Source organism: Somniosus microcephalus, chromosome 7 (assembly GCF_052327205.1).
Source record: "Somniosus microcephalus isolate GS21.2 chromosome 7, FLI_Smic_1.0, whole genome shotgun sequence".
Lineage (NCBI taxonomy): Eukaryota > Metazoa > Chordata > Chondrichthyes > Squaliformes > Somniosidae > Somniosus > Somniosus microcephalus.
The window spans coordinates 133,317,029-133,342,119 of NC_140993.1; the positions used below are offsets into that span (position 1 = coordinate 133,317,029).

At 43.4% G+C, this 25,091-nt stretch overlaps 2 protein-coding genes and 1 non-coding gene across 4 annotated transcripts in view; all 3 read right to left on the reverse strand.

The window, feature by feature from the left end:
• The window catches only part of LOC147114896 (kinesin-like protein KIF20A), a 71,156-nt gene extending 66,928 nt beyond the window's left edge, over positions 1–4,228 (reverse strand). Inside the window, exons 1-3 of one of the 2 annotated variants that reach the window (XM_085992967.1) lie at positions 4,125–4,228; positions 3,516–3,637; positions 3,313–3,423 (exon numbers count right to left, since the gene is read on the reverse strand). In XM_085992967.1, the coding sequence (XP_085849093.1) occupies positions 3,313–3,423; positions 3,516–3,632 (228 nt within the window). In that variant the 5' untranslated portion in view covers positions 3,633–3,637; positions 4,125–4,228. Of the gene's footprint in view, positions 1–3,312; positions 3,424–3,515; positions 3,638–3,762; positions 4,027–4,124 lie in introns of those variants that run through there. The other variant, XM_085992968.1, reaches the window with a different exon arrangement.
• Positions 4,229–19,054: 14,826 nt separating this feature from the next.
• On the reverse strand, positions 19,055–24,237 carry rps20 (ribosomal protein S20). The gene is made up of 4 exons (XM_085992969.1): positions 24,066–24,237; positions 22,889–22,988; positions 22,047–22,120; positions 19,055–19,276 (listed from the first exon to the last, which is right to left on the reverse strand). Exons 1-4 carry the CDS (start codon positions 24,066–24,068, stop codon positions 19,094–19,096), a joined length of 360 nt encoding a protein of 119 aa, XP_085849095.1. The 5' UTR covers positions 24,069–24,237; the 3' UTR covers positions 19,055–19,093.
• Positions 22,198–22,261, reverse strand: LOC147114898 (small nucleolar RNA U54). Its single transcript, XR_015079129.1, has one exon. It is a non-coding gene; the product is annotated as a small nucleolar RNA U54 (small nucleolar RNA).
• Positions 24,238–25,091: the final 854 nt, after the last annotated feature.

Consider the following 25,091-nt stretch of genomic DNA (forward strand, 5'->3'; position numbering starts at 1 on the left):
TTTGCTCCTTTTCAATTTGACATTGTGGGAATTCAACCTTTGAAGCACTAAATTCAACACTTCTAGATTTTCTTCCTTGCTGCGATCAGCACATCGCCTTGATTGCATAAGCAATTTAGAACTCCTTGCAAAATTTTATCCATCATAGCCTGGAAGATTTTGGGGGAGGACTTTACACCATACAGCAGCTTGGTGTATGAGTACAGTCCCTTGTCTGTGTTGATAGTGAGATACTGTTGACTCTGGAAACATTCAGCTGAGCGTAAGCATTCGACAGGTCAAGCTCAGAGAAAACCTTTGACCCAGAGTGCTGCATACAAATCTTGGGATGTAGGTAACGGGTACTGCTCATAGTAACTTTGTAGTCACCACACAAGCATACAGTTTTGACTACTTTGGGCACTACCACAATCACGGTAGCCCATTCACTTTGGTCAGTTTTTTTATTAGCACTCCATTCTCTCAGTTTCTCTAGCTGTTCCTCCACCTGACATTTAAACGCATAGGGGACCGGCCTTGCCTTGCAATAGACAGGCTTTGTGTTGGACTTGATGCGAATGTGCACATCATACCCAGGGATGCCCTCATAACTGTCTGAGAACATGCTTTTATACATGTGTCAGCTGTGGCTCAGTGGGTAGCACACTCGCCTCTAGAGTCAGAAGGTTTGTCTGACACTCCAGTACAGTGCTGAGGGAATGCTGCACTGTCGGATGTGCCGTCTTTTGGATGAGGCTTTAAACCGAGGCCCTGTCTGCTCTCAGGTGGACGTAAAAGATCCCATGGCACTCTTTCGAAGAAGAGCAGGGGAAGTTATCCCCGGTGGCCTGGCCAATATTTATCCCTCAATCAATATAATAAAAAATAACAGAAAATGCTAGAAAAACTCAGCAGGCCAGGCAACATCCGCGAAGAGAGAAAGAGTCAACATTTCGGGTCGAAACCCTTCTACAGAATAAAAAATGATTATCTGGTCATCATCACATTGCTGTTTGTGGGAGCTTGCTGTGCGCAAATTGGCTGCCGTGCTTCCCACATTACTCCAAAAGTACTTCATTGGTTGTAAAGCGCTTGGAGACGTCCGGTGGTCGTGAAAGGCACTATATAAATGCAAGTCTTTCTTTTTCTTTCTTTTTTGTTCAGCATTGTGTCGCTTCTTTGAAGCGTCTACACTGAAGATATTTTTCCAGTCTAGATTTAACTTTCTCAGCCAGTCTTTGCCCTTGAGGGTTGGCCTGTTGTTGTAGCTCACTACAATAATAGGCAGCTTTACTGACTGGCCATTGTGCTGAACTGTACATTCCATTTGTCCACATCTCTAGGATTTCTCCAGAGTAGGTTTTTAACTCTACGGTGGTATTTGATTAAACTTACTCTCATATGTGTCCTTACTCATGATAGAACAGTCTGCCGCCATGTTGATACACATCAATATATTGCTCATTGATCAAAGGTTTTGTACGGAAGTCTTTCTCATGACTGCTGGTGTTGCCGTTAGTGGCATAGATACTGTAGATGCCTAGTTCTTCAACATCAGGTGTGCTCACTTCAATATTGTGAATTCCTCCCTTTTGCATTACCACTAGAATGGTTCTTACTTTCCGCTTTAGATCTAGCTCTGCAAGCTGGTGAAATATGGCCTTGCTTCTGGCAATGAAAACTCTTTGCATTTCTGTATTGGCAGGACTGTGGTGAGTGATTTCTATTGCAGCGATAACAATTTATTGAACTGCTCTCACTGACATGCTTTTGACTTGGTCTCAACTTTAGGTTCGGCGGTGGTTTTGTGACGGTAGACCTCAGCTGCACTAGTCACTTGAGTTGGATGGAGCTCCCTAGCATTCTTAGACTCCATCTCCATAGATAGGGCAATTTTGCATGCTATGTCAAACGTTAAGTTAGGAGTGTTCAGTAACTTGGACTGTGTAAGCTCATCCACCAGGCCACACACAAACTCATCCCGCAACGCACGATCCAAAAATGTGCGGAAGTTACAATGCAAGGACAGGTTCTTAAGAGCGACAATGTACTTGCTGATGGTTTCACTTTGTGGTACCAAACTTATAGCGCTCTGCTATTTTTAACAGCTTTGGGTTGAAATGGTTCAAGAGTTTCTCGACAATGTCTTCAAACAGCGCAAAAGACAAACAGCGCATTCTTCGCTTTTTCTGGTGCGAGTAGGTTCCGTAGACATCTGGCTCCAACTCGGTTAGAAAAAGAGCTTTTTTTCCTTTCATAAATTACTTTATTTTGAGCATGAACATTCTCATCTGTACCTTCGGTCTCAATAATGTCATTGGTCCTAAAAAAAAAATCTCCATCCGCTCGAAGAAAGAACTGAATGGTTTGAGAGCTTGGTCATACATGCCGAGGCTTCCGATGAATCCCATAGGTGCGGCCACGATTGTCCCAATCCCGTTGAACAGTGACTCAGCACGCTACCTGTGCGCCCAAGAATCAATGCCGCTGTTGCGGTGTATACATACATGCAAAAGGTGAAGTACAGACAATTCTGCAGCAGCATTAACAGTAAAACATCTCAAAAAATCAGTTTAGGTGTCACAAATTCACCTTAAATTTTCTCCACATGAAGGTTGAACATGGTGTCTAACATAATCCCTAAAAATGGCTTTGGGATCCCATTCTCGTAACCAAAAATGCAATATATGTGGGTAGAACAAATGAAGGACAGAGACACTAGTTAATGTGCTTGCTTTACTAGACCAGAGCAAACTGAGCATGTGACAAACCATTACACTTCACAACCAATTAATTACTTTTGAAGTGCAGTAACCGTTTTATATAGGCAAAGACCAAAGACTGCAGCCAATTTAGCACATAGCAAGGTCCCACAAACAATAATAGCACCAAGTGCCATGGGATCTTTTACATCCACTAGAGTGTTCTAATCCTGGAGTGAGCCTTGAATCGAAGACATTCTGGTCAATGGCAACAATACTACCACTGATCTAAGATGATCCTTTAATACTGCATATTCTGTGCTGCAATAAAGCTCTTTTAAAAAAGGTGTTGCCCAGATGCAGCTGCATGGATCTATGCTCAAAACAATTCCAAAATTGCTCATCTTAATAGTACTAAAATGTAGTAACCTCTGCAGCAGTCAGCTTCAGAATAGTTGATGGAGGATAATTACGCAAAAAGAGAATTAATGAACAGCCAACCTATCAATCTCGACAGGGAGATGAATTATATTGAAAAGTCTTTATTCAAATAATTTAAATTAGATAAAGATAAATCACATTTGACTACACATCGTGAAATAATTTCACATGTCGATTGCATTTTGCTAACCTTGCATTCGTTACTTGCCAATTCCGCTTTTAAAAATGGCCTCACTCTCAGATACACCTTCAGATGTTGATCCTCAGCAACAGGTAAACTGCCTTTTACCGGATTGTGGGCCTGTTCGGATTAAGCACAACAGGTGGTCAAACACTAACTGGGGGGCAGTTCAAGTGAGGCAATATCCTAAACTAAGACAGTGAAGGACCAACCTTCAAACATTGTGGAGCGGAGAACTCATCTGATAAATCACACGGCGGCTGTTCTCGAGTTGTTGCTTCTTGTCGTTCAGGGAACATGGAACATGGATCTTCAGTCGGAGAGAACATGATTTCTAGAATCCCCCCAGAGGGAAAAACAAAAATCAAAAATGATTAAACAAGTACAATTCTGTTTGGCATAAACCTATAGCAAAGTGAGTGTCTGCATCCCCAATGAACTTGAATCATTTAAACACACTCAGTGGGCTGAACGGCCCTCAGTTTTGGGCGCGGACTGAGTGCCTCCAATGGCCTGTGGCTGTGCTGGAACATCCCAGTTGAAGTTTAGAGTCACATTTCCTTAGCACCAAATCAATGGCAGGTCACAGGCAACCGAACACACGGAATTAATCATCAAAAATGCGGAAAGTTTTGCAAGTTTGTTCAGAATGTTGGAGCGTAAACAACTAAAAAAAAAATCAGTCAAACTCAGCGGCGCTTTAACTTGGAGACAATTGTTGGTGCGTCGCTATCACCGATCTTTTGGGGGGGAAAAAGTGAATGTTTTCCTCAACCTTTAACACGACACAAAGTGAAAAAACACAATTAGTCCGTACTCACTGCATAGAAGGGTTTAAACACGACCAATAGTATTCTGCCGCGGTCTTACTAGACACAAATCTTTTTAAAAGACATTTTTTCCTTTAAATTGGGAGCCACTGGCACCTGTTGGTGACGTCACATTAATTTATTCTTAAAGGAACCGTTCCTCTTAAAGAAACAGAAAAAAATCTCCTTTGTAACGATTGCAGTTGCAAAATAGACCAAGAAGCCAAATGCTAAAAATTAACTTAGAATATAAACACATATAAAAATATATGGTGATACTGGAAGGCGTAGTTAATTTGCAATAATGTCCATAACCTCTTTGTTACGTTAATAAACAATCTCTGAAATTACCAGTTGAAAGATTAAACTGTACAACACATTGTTACTTTTTACGACTTTTTCATGTTCATTTCAAAAATATGAATTTGACTCAATGTTAAAGTTAGATGCAGTAAGCTTCCTTGATCGGTGAGTTGTAGTCTACACATCATATCACAGGCCAGAGGATTTAATCTTTTTTTCAGTATTCTAATGTTTAATGTTATTTCAACAATACTTTTAAACACAAAATCAGGAAGATAGGGTGTTTTAAATGTACATCATCTGGGTTTGAATATTTGACACAATAGATACATAGATATATAGAAGATAGGAGCAGGAGTAGGCCATTCGGCCCTTCGAGCCTGCTCCGCCATTCAATGAGATCATGGCTGATCATCCAAATTCAGTACCCGGTCCCTGCCTTCTCCCCATATCCCTTGATCCCTTTAGCCTTAAGAAATATATCCAACTCTTTCTTGAATATACTTAATGAACTGGCCTCCACCGCCCTCTGTGGCAGAGAATTCCACAGGTTCACCACTCTCTGGGTGAAGAAATTCCTCCTCATTTCAGTCCTAAATGGCTTACCCCTTATCCTTAGACTATGACCCCTGGTTCTGGACTCCCCGGCCATCAGAAACATCCTTCCTGCATCTAGTCTGTCCAGGCCTGACAGAATTTTATAGGTTTCGATGAGATCCCCTCTCAATCTTCTAAACTCCAGTGAGTATAACCCCAATTGACACAATCTCTCCTCATACGTCATTCCTGCCATCCCAGGTATCAGCCTGGTGAATCTTCGCTGCAATCCTTCCATGGCAAGAACGTCCTTCCTCAGGTAAGGCGACCAAAACGGCACACAATACTCAAGGTGTGGTCTCACCAAGGCCCTGTACAACTGCAGCAAGACATCCTTGTTCTTGTACTCGAACCCTCTTGCTACGAAGGCCAACATACCATTTGCCTTCTTAACCGCCTGCTGCACCTGCATGCTTACCTTCAGCGACTGGTGTACAAGAACACCCAGGTCTCTTTGCACTTCCCCTTCTCCCAATCTATTACCATTCAAATAATAATCTGCCTTCCTGTTTTTGCCACCAAAGTGGATAACCTCACATTTATCCACATTATAGTGCATTTGCCATGTTTCTGCCCAATCACCCAACCTGTCCAAATCATGCTGGAGTTTCACGACATCCTCCTCACAGCATACCCTCCCCCCCCAGCTTTGTGTCGTCTGCAAATTTGGAGATATTACATCCAATTCCCTCATCCAGATCATCAATATATATTGTGAACAGCTGGGGTCCTAGGACCGATCCTTGCGGTACCCCACTAGTCACTGCCTGCCACTCGGAAAACGACCCGATTATTCCAACTCTTTGCTTTCTGTCCGCCAACCAGTTCTCTATCCAAGTCAATACCTTGCCCCCAATCCCATGTGCCTTAATTTTGCACGCTAATCTCTTATGCGGGACCTTATCGAAAGCCTTCTGAAAGTCCAAATACACCACATCCACTGGTTCTCCCTTATCTATTTTACCAGTTACATCCTCGAAAAATTCCAGTAGATTAGTCAAGCATGATTTACCTTTTGTAAATCCATGTTGACTTTGTCCGATCCAGTCAGTGCTTTCCAAGTGCTCTGCTATTACATCTTTTATAATGGACTCTAGCATTTTCCCCACTACCGATGTCAAGCTTACCGGTCTATAATTCCCCGCCTTTTCTCTACCACCTTTTTTGAATAGTGGGGTAACATTAGCTACCCACCAATCCATGGGTACCATTCCAGAGTCTATCGAGTTCTGGAAGATGACCAGCAATGCATCTACTATTTCTAGGGCCACTTCCTTAAGTACCCTGGGATGTAGATTATCAGACCCTGGGGATTTATCGGCCTTCAGTCCCATCAATTTTCCTAGCACCATTTCCCTACAAATACTGATTTCTTTCAGTTCCACCCTTTCATCAGACCCTATGTTCCCCGGCATCTCTGGGAGGTTATTTGTGTCCTCCTTTGTGAAGACAGAACCAAAATATGTATTTAGTTGGTCTGCCATTTCTTTGTTCCCCATTATAAATTCCCCCGATTCTGACTGCAAGGGACCTACCCTTGACTTCACCAATCTTTTTCTCTTTACATATCTATAAAAGCTTTTACAGTCAGTTTTTATGTTCTCAGCAAGCTTACTCTCATATTCTATTTTCCCTTTCTTAATTAATCCCTTTGTCCTCCTTTGTTGAATCCTAAACTGCTCCCAATCCTCAGGATTATTGCTTTTTCTGGCCAATTTATATGCCCTCTCCTTGGACCTTATGCTATCCCTAATTTCCCTTGTTAGCCACGGTTGGGTCACCTTTTTGTTTTATTTTTATGCCAAACTGGGATGAACAAATTCTGTAGTTCATCCATTCGGTCTTTGAATGTTTGTCATTGCCTATCCACCGTCAACCCTTTGAGTGCCATTCCCCAATCAATCCTACCCAACTCGCTCCTCAGACCATCGTAGTTTCCTTTATTTAAATTGAAGACCCTAGTCTCCAAGTCAACTACTTCATTCTCCATCTTAATGAAGAATTCGATCATGTTATGAGCGCTCCGACCCAAGGGGCCTCTTACAACAAGATTGCTAATTAATCCTTTCTTGTTACATAATACCCAGTCTAAGATGGCCTGATCTCTGGTTGGTTCCTCGACATATTGGTCCAGGAAACCATCCCGTAAACACTCCAGGAATTCCTCCTCCACAGTATTGTTACTCATTTGGTTGGCCCAATCTATATGTAGATTAAAGTCACCCATGATGACTGCTGTGCCCTTATTGCACGCTTCTTTAATTTCTCTTTTAATGCCATCCCCAACCTCTGCCTTACTGTTTGGAGGTTTATAAACCAATCCAACTAACATTTTTTTCCCCTTAGTATTTCTCAATTCTACCCATACAGATTCCACCTCATCAGAGCTAATATCCTTCATTACAATTGTGTTAATCCCTTCTTTAACCAGTAATGCTACCCCACCTCCCTTTCCTTTTCGCCTATCTTTCCTGAATATCGAATACCCCTGGATGTTGAGTTCCCAGTCCTGGCCTTCCTTGAGCCACGTTTCCGTAATCCCAACCAAATCGTATTTGTTTACTTCTATTTGCACAGCCAATTCATCCACCTTATTACAAATGCTCCTCGCATTAAGACACAAAGCCTTCAGGCTTGTTTTTTTAACACTCTTAGACCTATTAGAATTATTATTTACTGTGGCCATGTTTGATTTAAACCGTTGATTTCTCTGACTGCCACTTTTGTTTTTCTCCTTCCTATCTTTTGCTTTTATCCTTGTTTCCCTTTCCTCTGTCTCCCTGCTCAGGTTCCCAACCCCCTGCCATTTTAGTTTAAACCCTCCCCCACAGCACTAGCAAACACTCCCCCTAGGACATTGGTTCCAGCCCTGCCCAGGTGCAAACCGTCTGGTTTGAACCGGTCCCACCTCCCCCAGAACCGGTTCCAATGTCCCAGGAACTTGAATCCCTCCCCCTGGCACCATTCCTCTAGCCACGTATTCACCTGAAGTATCCTTCTATTTCTACTCTGACTAGCACGTGGCACTGGTAGCAATCCTGAGATTACTACCTTTGAGGTCCTGTTTTTTAATTTATCTCCTAACTCCCTATACTCCGCTTTTAGGACCTCATCCCGCTTTTTACCTATATCGTTGGTGCCTATATGCACCACGACAACTGGCTGTTCACCCTCCCCTTCCAAGATGTTCTGGACTCGCTTGGAGACATCCTTGACCCTTGCACCAGGGAGGCAACACACCATCCTGGAGTCTCGTTTGCGGCCGCAGAAACGCCTATCTATTCCCCTTACAATTGAATCCCCTATTACTATAGCTCTACCCCTCTTTTTCCTCCCATTCTGTGCAGCAGAGCCACCCCTGGTGCCAGGAAGTTGGCTGCTGCTGCCTTCCTCTGATAAGCCATCCCCCCCAACAGTACTCAAAGTAGTGTATCTGTTGGAGAGGGTGGGGGGTGGGCACAGGGCCAGAATTTGTTGTCAAAATAACAGTGAGGTTAATGGCCCTCATCGTTATTTATGTGCAAATCTCTCTCTCTTAGGCAGTCCCTCGGGAACCAAGGATGACTTATTTCAGGCGAGGGACAGATGTGCAGTTAAAATCTTCCTGGCCTGTGATATGATGTGTAGACTACAACTGTTTAAAAGTTGAAAGTATTGTTGAAATAACATTAAACATTAGAATATTGAAACAAAGATTAACCCCTCTGACCTGTGATGCTGTTTTGGTGCAACCAACTAAAACTGTAACTTAACAAATGAAACTTAACAAATTAAATTAAGATTTGTTTTTTGGGGTTGATGAAGCACTCCAGTCCCTGCGGTACCCACCGGTCGCGGAAGGCCTCGAGCGTGCCGGCAGAAACCGCGTGCTTCATCTCCAGGGTCACCCGAGCGTGAACATGGCCGTGGAAGAGAGGCAGGCTTTCGGGCCGAATGACCCCCTTGACCACCCGCTGCCTGGACTAGTTAATGGCCACTTTGGCCAGGCCCAGGAGCAGTCCTATGAGGAGGTCCCCCGACCTGCCCGCTCCCCTCTGCACTGGGTGACCAAAGATCAGGAGCATGGGACTGAAGTGCACCTCTGGCCTGTGATATGATGAATAGCCTGCAACTCACCAATCAACGATGTTTACTGCATCTAATATTAACACTGAGCCAAATTCATATCTTTGAAACAAACACGAAAAAGTGATATCCGAAAGTTGCTGTTCAAGTTGCGCCGTTACGTTGTTAGCTTTGTGGAAACAGCATCTTGTTGTCTGCCTCACCATTGAAATGTATTGAATGGTGTGAAGTTACTGTATTTGTGCAGTAAATACAAATTAAACTCACCACAGAAAGATAACTCTTGTCATTTCAAGTCTAAGTACCCTTTTAACGATGTGATAAGTGTTAATTACTGCCAATCAACCTCTCTGGCATTGAAAATTAACTATTGGAAGTGTGGAGTCTCATTCCTTCAGGTATTAATTGTTGTTGGAGATTTTAAAAGGCAAAATTTAAATTTTACATTTTTTAAACTTTTCCTTTCTGTCTCTTTTTTTCTCTCACTTCTTAACCCAAATGTAATTTCCCTCTCTTTATTTATTTTTCTGTACCTGATATGACATTGCAATCACTCACTCTAATTTACACTTCCTTCTCAGTCCTTGCTCTGTTTATTTCACAATCCTTCAATCTGATTTGTTAAGGCCCTGTTCACTCAGGTCCCAGATGCCCTGTTTCCCTCACTGTGATGTTATCAGCTCACACTTTCAACAACTTGTCAGGCAAAAAATTAAAAACATAAACGTACACAGGCATGTCTAACTAATTGCAGATGCCCTTAGATATCCTGCAAATTATCGCCCATTCAGTTTGTATCTGGTTCAAAGTATCTTTAACTTTATTGATTTCTGATCAAAGGTAAGCAGCCTTGTTCTGCAGCTGAAATGGCATTAGCTGGCATTCTGAAAACTGGTCAAAAGATATTTTATAGTAAAACAGGCAACATATCCTATTCTGCTAGACCAGCGTTGGAAAATTGAAATGGACTTATAACATCTTATTTATCATTTCAAGCTCCATTTTATTATTCCTCAACATTCTTTATGGCCTCATGAAGTTTTTTTTTATATTCGTTCCTGGGATGTGGGTGTCGCTGGCAAGGCCAGCATTTGTTGCCCATCCCTAATTGACCTTGAGAAGGTGGTGGTGAAGGTGCTCCCACAGTGCTGTTAGGGAGGGAGTTCCAGGATTTTGATGCAGCGACGATGAAGGAACGGCGATATACTTCCAAGTCAGTGTGTGATTTGGGGGGGAACTTGGAAGTGCTGGTGTTCCCATGCACCTGCTGCGCTTGTCCTTCTAGGCCATACAGGTCAAGGGTTTGGGAGGTGCTGCCAAAGAAGCCTTGGCGAGTTGCTGCAGAGCATCTTGTAGATGGTAAACACTGCAGCCACGGTGCGCCGGTGGTGGAGGGAGTGAATGTTTAAGGTGGTGGATGGGGTGCCATTCAAGTAAAACAACAACTATTATATTTTTGAAACATAAATTATGAAAAAAATGAAAAGATTAAACAAACATATGGAAAGCAAAGACTATATATTTTTAACATTTTTTGCAAGACTAAAACTAAAATGTGACACTAATAGAAACATAGAAGATAGGAGTAGGCCATTCGGCCCCTCGAGCCTGTTCCGCCATTTAATGAGATCATGGCTGATCATCCAAATTCAGTACCCTGTCCCTGCTTTCTCCACATATCCCTTGATCACTTTAGCCTTAAGAAATATAACTAACTCCTTCTTGAATATATTTAATGAATTGGCCTCAATGGCCTTCTGTGGTAGAGAATTCCACAGGTTCACCACTCTCTGGGTGAAGAAATTCCTCCTCATCTCTGTCCTAAATGGCTTACCCCTTATCCTTAGACGGTGACCCCTGGTTCTGGACTCCCCCGCCATCGGGAACATCCTTCCTGCATCTAGTCTGTCTAGTCCTGTTAGAATTTTATAAGTTTCAATGAGATCCCCTCTCATTCTTCTAAACTCTAGCAAATACAAGCCCAATTGACCCAATCTCTCTTCATATGTTATTCCTGCCATCCCAGGTATCAGTCTGGTGAATCTTCGCTGCACTCCCTCCATGGCAAGAACATCCTTCCTCAGATAAGGCGACCAAAACTGCACACAATACTCAAGGTGTGGTCTCACCAAGGCCCTGTACAACTGCAGCAAGACATCCTTGCTCCTGTACTCGAATCCTCTCGCTATGAAGGCCAACATACCATTTGCCTTCTTAACCGCCTGCTGCACCTGCATGCTTACCTTCAGCGACTGGTGCACAAGGACACCCAGGTCTTGTTGCACGTCCCCTTTTCCCAATCTATTGCCGTTCAAATAATAATCTGCCTTCCTGTTTTTGCCACCAAAGTGGATAACCTCGCATTTATCCACATTATACTGCATCTGCCATGCATCTGCCCAATCACCCAACCTGTCCAAATCATACTGGAGTTTCTCTGCATCGTCCTCACAGCACACACAGGCCCACCCAGCTTTGTGTCTTCTGCAAACTTGGAGGTATTACATCTAGTTCGCTCATCTAGATCATTAATATATATTGTGAATAACTGGGGTCCAAGCACCGATCCCTGCGGTACCCCACTAGTCACTGCCTGCCACTCGGAAAAAGATCCGTTTATTCCAACTCTTTGCTTCCTGTCTGCCAACCAGTTCTCTATCCAAGTCAGTATCTTACCCCCAATCCCATGTGATTTAACTTTGCACGCTAATCTCCTTTGCGGGACTTTATCGAAAGCCTTCTAAAAGTCCAAATATACCACATCCACTGGTTCTCCCTTATCTATTCCACCAGTTGCATCCTCAAAAAATTCCAGTAGATTAGCCAAGCACGATTTACCTTTTGTAAATCCATGTTGACTTTGTCTGATCCTGTCACTGTTTTCCAAGTGCTCTGCTATTACATCTTTTATAATGGACGCTAGCATTTTCCCCACTACCGATGTCAGGCTTACCGGTCTATAATTCCCCCTTTTCTCTCTACCACCTTTTTTGAATAGTGGGTTTACATTAGCTATCCTCCAATCCATGGGAACTGTTCCAGAGTCCATAGAACTTTGGAAGATGACCAGCAATGCATCTACTATTTCTAGGGCCACTTCCTTAAGTACCCTAGGATGTAGATTATCAGGCCCTGGGGATTTATCAGCCTTCAATCCTGTCCCTAACATCATTTCCCGACAAATATTGATTTCATTCTGTTCCTCCCTCTCATTAGACCCTATGTTCCTCGACATCTCTGGGAGGTTAGTTTTGTCCTCCTTTGTGATGACAGAACCAAAGTATGTATTTAATTGGTCTGCCATTTCTTTGCTCCCCATTATAAATTCCCCTGATTCTGACTGCAAGGGCCTCACCAATCTTTTTCTCTTCACATATCTATAGAAGCTTTTACAGTCAGTTGTTATGTTCCCTGCAAGCTTACTCTCATACTCTATTTCCCCCCTCTTAATTAATCCCTTTGTCCTCATTTGCTGAATCCTAAACTGCTCCCAATCCTCAGGTTTGCTGCTTTTTCTGGCGAATTTATATGTCCTCTCCTTGGATCTTATGCTATCCCTAATTTCCCTTGTTAGCCACGGTTGAATCACCTTTTTTGTTTTATTTTTATGCCAAACAGGGATGAACAAATTCTGTTGTCCATCCATGCAATCTTTAAATGTTTGCCATTGCCTATCCACTGTCAACCCTTTACGTAATGTTCTGCAATCCATCATAACCAACTCGTGCCTCATACCATCGTAGTTTCCTTTATTTAAATTCAGGACACTATCTCTGAGTCAAATACTTCACTCTCCAGCTTCATGAAGAATTCTATCATATTATGATCGCTCCGCCCCAAGGGGCGTCGCACAAGATTGCTAATTAATCCTTTCTCATTACATAATACCCAGTCTAAGATGGCTTGATCTCTAGTTGGTTCCTTGACATATTGGTCCAGGAAACCATCCCGTATACACTCTAGGAATTCCTCCTCCACAGTATTGTTACTAATTTGGTTAGCCCAATCTATATGTAGATTAAAGTCACCCATGATAACTGCTGTGCCCTTATTGCATGCGTCTCTAATTTCCCGTTTAATGCCATCCCCAACCTCAGCATTACTGTTTGGGGGTCTGTATACAACTCCCACTAATGTTTTCTGCCCCTTGGTATTGCTCAGCTCTACCCATACAGATTCCACATCATCAGAACTAATATCCTTCCTTACTATTGTGTTAATCTCCTCTTTAACCAGCAATGCCAACCCACCTCCTTTTCCTTTTTGCCTGTCTTTCCTGAATATTGAATACCCCTGGATGTTGAATTCCCAGCCTTGGTCACCCTTGTGCCATGTCTCCGTAATCCCAATTATATCATATCCATTTACATCTATTTGCGCAGCTAATTCATCCACCTTATTACGAATGCTCCTCGCATTAAGACACAAAGCCTTCAGGCTTGTTTTTTTAACACTCTTAGACCTTTTAGAATTATTATTTACTGTGGCCATGTTTGATTTACACCCTTGATTTCTCTGACTGCCACTTTTGCTTTTCTCCTTCCTGTATTTTGCTTCTATCATTGCTTCCCTTTCCTCTGTCTCTCTGCTCATATGAGCCTCCTCCCAAACTCTTCCCACCCTGCCCCCATATTCCTCTATTCCCAGACAATATAGAGACTTTGAAGGATCAGGATGTAAGCAATTTGTTATGAAATACTCAGTCTCTGCCCTGCTCATAGCTACGGTATTGATATGGCTGGTCAAGTTAACCTTCTGGTGAGTGGTGACCCCCAGGGTGTTGATTGCGGGAGACTCAGTGATGGTGATGCCATTGACAGTCAGTGGGAGGTGATTGGGCCTTTTCCTGTTAGAGATGGTCAATGGCTGCCCCTTATTGCAGATGAACTTTCATTTCCACCAGCTAAACATTGGAATGATCAAAGGTATTGTCTTTGCCCCTGCCACAAACCCTATACCCTTGCCACCTCCCTGGCCACTGTCTCAGGCTGAACCAGACTGTTTACAACCTTACAATAGCCCTTGACTATGTCTGTTCCATTTCCTGCACCTCTGCTCTCACCCCTTCCCCTCCCTCCTGGAACCACGATAGGGTTCCCCTTGTCCTCACCTTTCACCCCACCAGCCTCCACATTCAATGGATCATCCTCCACCATTTCCGCCACCTCCAACGTGATCCCACCACCAAATGCATCTTCCCCTCACCTCCCCTTTCAGCATTCCGAAGGGACCGCTCCCTCCGCAACACCCTCGTCCACTCCTCAATCACCCCCAACAGCCCTTCCCATACAAGCGCAGGAGATGCAACACCTGCCCTTTTACCTCCTCCCTTCCCACTGTCCAGGGCTCCAAACACCCCTTCCAGGTGAAACAGCGATTTACTTGTACTTCTTGCAATTTAGTATACTGTATTCACTGCTCACGATGCGGTCTCTTCTACACTGGGGAGACCAAACGCAGATTGGGTGACCGCTTTGCGGAACACCTCCGTTCAGTCCGTAAGGGTGACCCCGGTCGCCTGTCACTTTAATTCTCCGCTCCTCTCCCATTCTGACCTCCCTGTCCTCGGCCTCTTACACTGTCCCAATGAAGCTCAACGTAAGCTCGAGGAACAGCACCTCATCTTTCGATTAGGCACTTTACAGCCTTCTGGACTCAACATTGAGTTCAACAATTTCAGACTATAACCCCTGCCCCCATTTTTCAGGCAGCTTTTGATGATTCTGCCATCCCCATTTGCAACATTTAATCTCTCCTGCCTTCTACCCTAGCACAGACTGTTCCTTTTGTTCTTTCCTCCCCTCCCCCTTTCCCTGCCTCTGCACCTGCTTAAAACCTGTTACATCTCGAACCTTTTCCAGTTCTGATGAAGGGTCACAGCCCTGAAACATTAACTCTGTTTCTCTCTCCACGGATGCTGTCTGGCCTGCTGAGTGCTTCCAGCATTTTCTGTTGTTTACAACCTTGGTAGCCTTGTCTACCCAAGCTGAGCTTTTAATCCCCTATCCTCTCCATCATCTATAACATCACCCACCTCTGCCCCTACTTCAGCCAATCTGCTACTGGAATCCTCATCCATGCCTTTGTCACATTTAAACAACTGTTTCAATGCTCTCTCTCACCCTCCATAAACTTCAGCTCATCCAAAATTCTGCTGCCCATATCTTATATGGTCATGGGTGAAACAGCTATGATGGTTAAGCCAAGGACAATGCCTTGAGGAATTCTGGCAGTAATGTCCTGAACACTGCAATGGTTTGCCTCCAGGAACCACAAGCATATTCCTATATGTCAGGCCCAATTTCAGCCACTGGATGTTTTTCCACTGACCTGTTTTGCTAATCCTCCCTAGTCAAATGCTGCCTTGAGGTTGAGGGCAGCTACTCTCACCTCTCCTCCCAATTCCTAGATATCTTCTCAGGTAACAAAGGTTTTTTTCATTATGGACTTTCCACTTTGTATTTGAAGTATCACTGTAGAATCCATAATAGGCAAAGTAAAAAAAAGGCCTCCATAATTTGTCACACCACGTAATGCTAAGGTTCCTTAAAACTGAATTTATCCCTCCTCATCCTTGTCTGCAGCCTTTGACACAGTTGACCACTCCATCCTTCTCCAACGCCTCTCCACTGTCGTCCAGCTGGGTGGGACTGCACTCGCCAGGTTCCATTCTTATCTATCTAATCGTAGCCAGAGAATCACCTGCAATGGCTTTTCTTCCTGCATCATTACCTCTGGTGTCCCCCAAGGATCTATCCTTGGTCCCTCCTATTTCTCATCTGCATGCTGCCCCTTGGCAACAGCATCCAAAAACACAGTACGCTGATGACACACAGCTCTACCTCACTACTTCTCTTAATGCCTCCACGATCTCTAAATTGTCAAACTGCTTGTCCGACATCCAGTTCTGGATGAGCAGAAATTTTCTCCAATTAAATATTGGGAAGACCAAAGCCATTGTCACAAACTCCGTTCCCTAGCCACTGACTCCATCCCTCTCCCTAACATGTCTGAGGCTGAAGCACACTGTTCGCAACCTTGGTGTCATATTTGACTCTGAAGTGAGCTTCCGACTACATATCCGCGGCATAACTAAGTCCACCTCCGTAACATCGTCTGTCTCTGCCCTTGCCTCAGTTCATCCACTGCTGAAACCATCATCCATGCCTTTACCTCTAGACTTGACTATTCCAATGCAATCCTGGCTGGCCTCCCACATTCTACCCTACATAAACTTGAGGTCATCCAAAACTCGGCTGCCCGTGTCCTAACTCGCACCAAGTCCCGTTCACCCATCACCCATGTGCTTGCTGACCTATATTGGCTGTTAAGCAACGCCTCGATTTCAAAATTCTCATCCGTTTTCCAATTCCCTCCATGGCCTTGCCTCTTCCTATCTCTGCAATTTCCTCCAGCCCTACAACCCCCCCAAGATATCTGCGCTCCTCTAATTCTGCCCTCCTCAGCATCCGATTATAATCGTTCAACCATTGGTGGCCGTGCCTTCTGTTGCCTTGGCCCTAAGCTCTGGAATTCCCTGCCTAAACCTCTCTGCCTCTTTCCTCCTTTAAGACGCTCCTTAAAACCTACCTCTGACCAAGCTTTTGGTTACCTGCCCTAATTCCTCATGTCGCTCAGTGTCAAATTTTTTGTCTGACAATACTCCTGTGAAGCACCTTGAGACGTTTTATGTTAAAGGTGCTATATAAATACAAGCTGTTGTAGATTATAAAGGTGGAAGTAGAAATGCAGGAAAATCCAGGAAGTTTTCTAGTAGCTCTGACACATGACTTTATACCTTAGGAGTAGCAAATAAGGAAATGGATATTTAAGCATTTAATTCATCAAGAATCTGCCTGAAAAACATGAGTGTCAAGACAGCAGCCCTCTATGCTGTTATCTTTATTACACCTACACCTTCCATCAATGGTATATATTGATCAAAATGGATTGTACCAGAGGATGTGCAATGAGAATGACACCAGTGTCAGAAGCAATTTGACATCAGACGGTATTATAGCTGACGTACAGAAACTGAAGTCAAAGCCTTTAGCAATTGTATGAAATAGCTGAGTGTAAAATCCTTACTATATGTAAGCATAGATACAATGTGCTCCAGTCTATTGAAGGATGGAGTGGATGACACATTGTGTGCCAAAATGAATTGGGTGATGATGGAACACATTGAGGCGGTTTCATACCTGCCAAACAAGGAATGTGCAGGGCTATCAGTGTTGGTTGGGCCAGGTTCCACTTATTAGTTGGAATGAGTGTGAAGCTGAGGCCTTAAGCAAGTCAAAGGGAAACTAAATTTCATTCATGGGAGGTGGACGTCACTGGCAAGGCCAGCATTTATTGCCCATTCCAAATTGCCCTCGAGAAGGTGGTGGCGAGCCGCCTTCTTGAATACAACTGAGTGGCTTGCTAGGCCATTTCAGCAGGCAGTTAAGAGTCAACCACAATGCTGTGGGTTTGGAGTCACATATGGCCAGTCTGGGTAAGGACAGATTTCCTTCCCAGAGGACATTAGTGAACCAGATGGGCTTTTATAGCAATCTGGTTGTTTCAGTCACCATTACTGATACTAGCCTTTGTAAAATTCTAGATTTAATTTTGAATTTAAATTCCCCAGCTGCCATGGTGAGATTTGAACGCTGGATCATTAGTCCAGTAACAACCGTTATGTTATCATACATAGAATCTACAGCACAGAAACCAGCCTTTTGGCCCAACTGGCTATGCTAGTATTTATATGCTACACAAGCCTCCTCCCACTCTAATTACTTCTTCCCACCCTGCCCCTACATCCCTCTATTCCCAGATAAGAGACTTTGAGGGGTCAGGAATAGACCAGTGCTATGCACCTATCTTTACCAATGTCTGACTGTAATGTCTTCCTCTCTAGAATTTGTGCTGTTCTAAATTTGAACTGCAGTTAAGTCTGAATACAAATTTAGGTAAAGGAGGACACCAAAAAACATCCTATTCCAACTCTATGCAACATGTGTTTCCTCAGTTGTAATAATTTGGTCTGATAAGTACATGGTTGTATAAGCAGTAATTCTTTCACATTTCTGACCAGTTCCAGTGCTTAAAATTACTGGAATCAATATGCAGTTTGAGCTATTTAAGATATCCACAAAAGCAGGGACACAATATTCTCTAGTCAAGTGCAGTTATGGCATTGACCAGTGCTGCCCACAGGGATTAGCATAGCTATAGATATGACATTACCCAGTGTTTATTAAAATAAAATGTAATTTGAGAGATAGTAAGGTACCTGGAGCTAGTACAAACACCAACAGTACAACAAAAAAATGGAGATAGCAACTAATTTGATGTGAACTACACACGATGGGCACTCTGGTTGTGCCAGAAGAGGAACGATCAAGCTAAGATCCCATCCCTTTACCTTTGTAGCATATGGTCGATAGAGGTTGGCGTTTAGATTCAATGTGAAATGTAATCATCTGTAATAGAACTGAATTTTGTATTTGTAATTATACCCAACTACATCCAAGGCTGAGATTTTTTTATTTTTTTTAAAGAATTGACAATAAAGCCAAAGTAGTATTTTGCTTTGAAAAGTTTAGGTATTATCCCAAACCAGTTAGTATGATTGACAACATAAAATAAATATGGGGGAAGAACCAGGTTTGGCAGCAGCTTGGCAATATATCTTTCACCTCATTCACTCTGGAAGTAACCCATAGATATCTTGACTTAATTCAAGGGGAGTTTTAATCAAGCCTTTTAACGTTTGGGTGGCTACAGTGCATCTGTCATTTCACGTCTTGATGGGCTTGCAATGCAGTGACTTGAATACTTGCAACTGTACATGAGTTATATTATTGCTGAATTAACCCTGCAGTATAAACACTTGAGGGGACAAATTCCATTACAAAAGTGAGGTTTTACCAAAAGCCTATTTGGACTTTAATATCCTTATAAAATTAATAAATTTAGATGAGAAAAAATAGGATTTTAAGTTTCTTTTATTGTATTTCCATAGACATTTAAGCATCGGCAATAGTAACCTCTACTTCAACACCAGGTTCGATACTGATAGATGTGATCTGTTTCACAATTTCAGATGGACTGTGTAAATCAATTAGACGCTTGTGGATCCGCATTTGGAAACGATCCCAGGTTTTGGAACCTTCACCACAAGGAGTCTTTCTTGTTGTGATACGCAGAGTCTGAAACAAAGCATATAGCAGATTAAATAGTACATTTAACCATGACTGTTCTGCATGAGATCAAAATATTTTGAATTGCATCTAACTGAAGAATGAACATTCAAGTGAACTGTCAGCAGCAGAGAGAAAAGATAATGAAATAAGCTACAGGAGACTGATCAAAATGTGCTCAAGAATTAATTTCCCCAATAAAGATTAGATTACCTCATGTATTTCAATTCTACCCATAAGAAAAATTCAGTACAAAGATCTGATTCTACTGGTCACCAAAAGATGCTTAAATCAAAGTGTCAGTCTGGCTCAGCTGGCAGCACTCATCTCAGTCAAAGGCTATGGGTTCAAGCACAATGCCAAGGTTTGAACTCTCTGTAGCAACAGTCAAATGCAATACCAAGGAAGTATTGCACTGTAACATCTGTTCTGTGTGACATAAACCAGGAGGTCTTGCTACCGGTGGTCATTAAAAATGGAGGTCTATCGCTGCGCTATTTCTGGGACGTTGCCAATAAAAGAATGGCTACCACTTCTGCCTGTGCATGTCATGGCACTCCTGAGACAGTGATGTTACAACCAATAATTGAAAGCGACTTACTGCATGATGAAAGTAGTTTAATAACTGCATGCATTATGAAAGTAGTTTAATATCGCCCAAGTGTTTAGAGCCATTTTTTTCCCCGGGGGGCAGGGAGGATGCTCAATTCCACAGAACTTCTCACTGCAGCTCAATTTCTCACTTTCCCCCCAGCTGACAAAAAAAAAAATCAACTTCAGTCATAAGATACAGTATCAATATCTAAAATGACCAGCCTGGTAGCAGTCTCTCCTGGATAGGGGCTAGGTGGCACATGTATTACACAGCAAATTTACCTAAACAATACATGGGGAGAAAACTCAGGCTGAACTCAACAAAAAACAGTATTAAAAAAACTGCCATGTCAGCAAGGTTGGATCACAAGTGATCTTGCCCCCTACATAAGGCTTCTCAAACATTGCCTTTATTGGGATTGGCAGTCTGGCACAGTACTCTTCTAAATAAATTCCACCAAAGCGATATTCCTGACTACCCAGATTGATGGCTCACCCATAACCTTTTCCATCAACTTTCTCAAGGCTCTACCCTATTGCCATAGCCCTCAATTCCCTTAGTGCCCAAAAATCTAAATCGATTTTGGTCTTGAATATACTTATTGACTGAGCATCCACAACCCTCTGGGGTAGAGAATTCCCAATCCTGATTGAAGAAATTTCTCATCTCAGTCCTAAATGGCCAACCTTATGACCCCGAGTTCTAGACCCTCCAACCAGGGGAAGCAGCCTCAGCATCTAATGCTCTCGAGCCCTCTTAAGAATTTTAGACGTTTCAATGAGACCACCTCTCATTCGTCTAAACGCCAGAGAATATAAGCCTCATAAAACAGCTCTCATCCCAGGAACCAATCTAGTGAGCCTTTGTTGCACCCCCTCTATGGAAAAAAAATCCTTCCTTAGGCAAGGAAACTAAAACTGTACAGTACTCCTGGCGTGGTCTCACCAAAGCCCTATATAATTGTAGCAATACTGCCTTACTCTTATACCATTTGCCTTCCTAATTGCTTGCTACACCTGCAGGTTACTTTTCTGTATCTACCGTTCAGACTGAAATTCCTCAATGCATGGCAGAATCATCTTGATTTCCACACTCTTAAAAGGGTATTTCAATTCTTCAGACAGACATTTTAAAAGCCTAGCTACTACCCTACCTTTGGATGGTCCACCCATCAACACTCTTGCTGCTAACTCCAAGACTAGAATATGGCCACAACACCCACCCCAGGACTGGATACAAAGCAAGAATATTAATTTACAGGAAACTCTATTATCCGACACCAACAGGACTGGCGTGGTGCCGGTTTATCAAAAAGTCCGGATTAGAGAGAGGTATAGTTTAAAAGGTACAAGAGCTCCATACACAGCAACAAATCCAGGCTTCCCTGTTGCTTAGCAACATGTGCAGGAATTCCGGCCACAGACCAAGCGTCCCTGTTGCTTAGCAACAAGTGCACAAACCCCAGTTACACAGCACCAATCGAGGAACTGCCACTAATATGAAGTAAAACTTAACTGAACCTACTCCTGAATTTTGCCGGTTAACAGAGATTTCTGGTTATTTAGGTGCTGGTTAAAAGAGAGTTTCCTGTATATAGCACCTTTCATATCCTCAGAACATCCCAAGGTGCTTCACAGCGAATTAAATACTTTTTGAAGTGCAGTCACTTCCGCAAATGTGCACGACCCTCTGCACACAGTACGGTCCCATGAACAGCAACGAGATAAATGACCAGATCATTTATTTAAGCGATATTGGCTGAGGGATAAATATTGGCCAGGTCACCAGAACTCGCCTGCTCTTTGAATATTACCATGAGCTCTTTTATATTCAAGGGAGACAGGTCTTCCTCAGTCTCATCCAACAGATTACATCTTTGATAGTGCAACACTAAAGGGGCAGCCTAGATTATGTACAAGTCTCTAGGGAGAGGCATTCTGACACAGGCAGAGTTCTACCACTGCACCAAGACTGACCCTAAGAAAAAGCTGATCAACTGATAAGCAATGTCACCCCAGCCTCCAATCCAATTGTAACCTTTCCCATCTCCCCCTGTAACAACTACTTTAAATCAGTGCTCTAAACGTTCCATAAATTCGTCAGGCTGCAAATACAAGGTCATAAAATGCAATGTTGCACAAAAGTCCTGACCTCCCTCAGCCTTTTATCTATACAAGACCTCACCTTAGTAGGCATGCGAACAGGTCCCTTGACCTTCAGATTCTTCTCTTTGGCACCACGAATTAGATCGGCACAAACTGGAGATGGAGGAACAAAGTAGTTAGGGGGGGGGGGGAAAAAAAAAATCACTATAAATTTATGTTGTCAGCATCAAAACTGGCTCAGAATAGCGTATAAAGCAATCATGTTGTTTCATTTACAGTATATCCTCCTCGCCAGCAAGTGCAAAACCCAGTAGTTTAGTTAGAACAAACAGGTTTGTGCGTCTACCAATTTATTCTTGTATTATGGAAGATGAGGAGTTCCATTTGCCTGTTAAGCAGGTCCTAGATTCTTAGCTGTACAGTACAAACATTTAAAACAGAAACCAAAAATCTTATGCTTGTTTGCACAACCAAAGATTTAGCCTCTCCTCAAGTATAGTTTACCACTTCATCCAGTTGCATGAGTGAGGATCAGTATTTATTGCCAATTTAAAAAGCAGAGATTTTCTGGAGGCATAAAAAGTCAGTGAAAAATAACTGGACCCTAGGTAAATTGAGAACGTTTATTTTGAAAGTCAAACTCCAAAAGCAAGATGGACACTTCCAAGGTCCCTTTAAAAATCCAAATTATACAACCTCAATTTCCTTCCCTGCTGAAAATAGTGTCCAGAGATGTGCATACATTGCATCAGCGACATCAAGCATGGCACACAGTGATGTTACAGACCAGATTTTTTAGTAAGACATCATCAAATTCTGTTTCCTCAAATGTCTACTGATTCGTTACCCTCAAAATCCATTCATTGGAGAAATTGGTAAAAACTGTTTTAATGATCCCTATATATTAAGTTATATGCTTACCTTTCTCAAGTGATTTTACATTTCGGCTGGTCAAGGTAATTCTAATGCGGTGGATTGCAACCTCTTGTTCCACAGGTGCTTTGCCAGTATCTTTAAATGCCTGTTTGGAAAAAACATCAAAGTGGTGATGTATGCTAAAACCAAATTCTATTCTCAAAAAAGTTATAGGACTTGCCCTATCAAATAAGGTGAAGAAGCCAGTTTAGAAATGTAACTCTCCATATTAACACCAGATTAAGATCGAAATTCAAAATACCTAACTGAACCAAATTGTTCCATGTTTACACATTAACAGCCCTCCCTTGCGATTTCACCATAACGTGGAAGCTTTCAGTATCAACTGTGCTTTCGGGAAATGCTAAATGCGCTTATACCCAACATTGAGACTTAAGTGCACACAAAAAAAAAATCGGATAACAGCCAAAAAACTTCTTAGCAAAACTTCCATTTTATCATCTTGCACCAGTCATACGGCTGCATTTTCGAAGACAATTTGACACTTGCAATATACCAGCCCACGCGTTGTCTGAATTGGTAATTTCTCAATTAAAATGCGCCTTCCATGAAACACATTCGGGATCCCATTTAAACTTTCCCAAAACGAGCAACCACATTGAACTAGACAAAATAAAGTCAGTTCCCTCCACGGGTGCTGACGTGGGGGATCAACGTGTTGCTCGTTTTAAACTAGTCAAATTTGTTCCAACTAAATTACTTAGCCAGTAAGGCAAGGGGCGAAAAGACCATCCAGACCCAGAAGCGAATACAATTCGACACCGGAAAGGTCAGCGACCTGAAACGTTAATACGGTTTCTCTCTTCACAGATGCTCCCTAACCTGCTAAATATTTCCAGCATTTTGTTTTGGGTGCCTCGGGCGTTAGGTCAGCGCCTCCTCTGTCTCTCGGCCAGCCGCAAGAATTGCAGAAGGCTTTGCCCGCAGCAGCTCCTTGGGGCCAGGCGCCCGAGTAAGTAACAGCTCGCACACAACAAACCCTCCGCCACCTCATTCCGCCGAAGCCGAAAGCGCGCGTCTCGACTCGACAGGAATCCCGTCGGAAAAGTGAACCACGTGGAGAAAACAAACCCACCCGGGCCCGAGGCCGGGGCCTAGAGTGCGCGCGCGTGGTCTCCTCGCCAGCTCCCAATCAGGCCGGGCCGGCTCGCGCTCCCCTCACCATGGTAACTTCCTGACCGACTTATCCGTCGACTCTTTCGGTTGGGACTTTGAAAGTGAACGAACAGCGGTGAGTCAGGAACACGCGAGCAGCCCTCAGCTCCGCACGGGCCCGCAGTCACAGCTAAAGAGGAAGCGGCGGGGCCTCGGCGGCGCTTAAATCCAGCTCGGCCAAACGCCCCGGAAGGAAACAGCTTCTTGTTCATGGGGGCGGGGGCCGCTAGCGAAGAGCGCGCAAATCCCGGTGCACGCAGCTATGGGGTGGCTCTTTTTTCATCATTAGCAATTGCCTATTAAAAAAGTCAACCATGTGCCCCAAACAATAAGGACTGTAACTTAAAACAAATTTAAAGGAACCTTAACGAATTTAATTAAAATTTTGTTCCAGGGGTGACTTTATTTCAGGCAGTTGCCAGTTAAGTTTCATCATTGGTTGTGCCCCCCCCCCCTTTTAAAGGGGCACAACCAATAAGGACTGTAACTTAAGAAACAAAATAAAAGGAAATTTACCAAATCAAATTAAAATTCTATTCCCGGGGGTGATGATGCACTCCAGTCCCTGTGGCGCCCAGCGGTCGCGGACGGCCTCGAACATGCCGGCAGACACCGCGTGCTCCATCTCCAGGGCCACCCGGGCGCGAACGAAAAGGGGCAGGCAGTCGGGCCGAATGACCGCCCACTGCCTGGACCTGTTGATGGCCACCTTGACCAGTCCCTGGAGCAGTCCCATGAGAAGGTCCTCTGACTTGCCCGCTCCCCTCCGCACCGGGTGACCAAAGATCAGGAGCGTGGGACTGACATGCAGCTAAAAATCAAGGAGCAGCCCCTTCAAACAGTGGAAGAGGGGCTGCAGCCTCTCACACTCTATATAAACATGGAACACGAACTCCTCCAGGCTCCGCAGTGGGTGGCCCAGCCCGGCATCTTACTGAACAATGATACTAAATCTGGTGTCAAATCTGCACAAGCACATTCGTGAAACGGCATGTTTGCAAAAGTTAATGCAAGAATAGTTGACAAAATGATC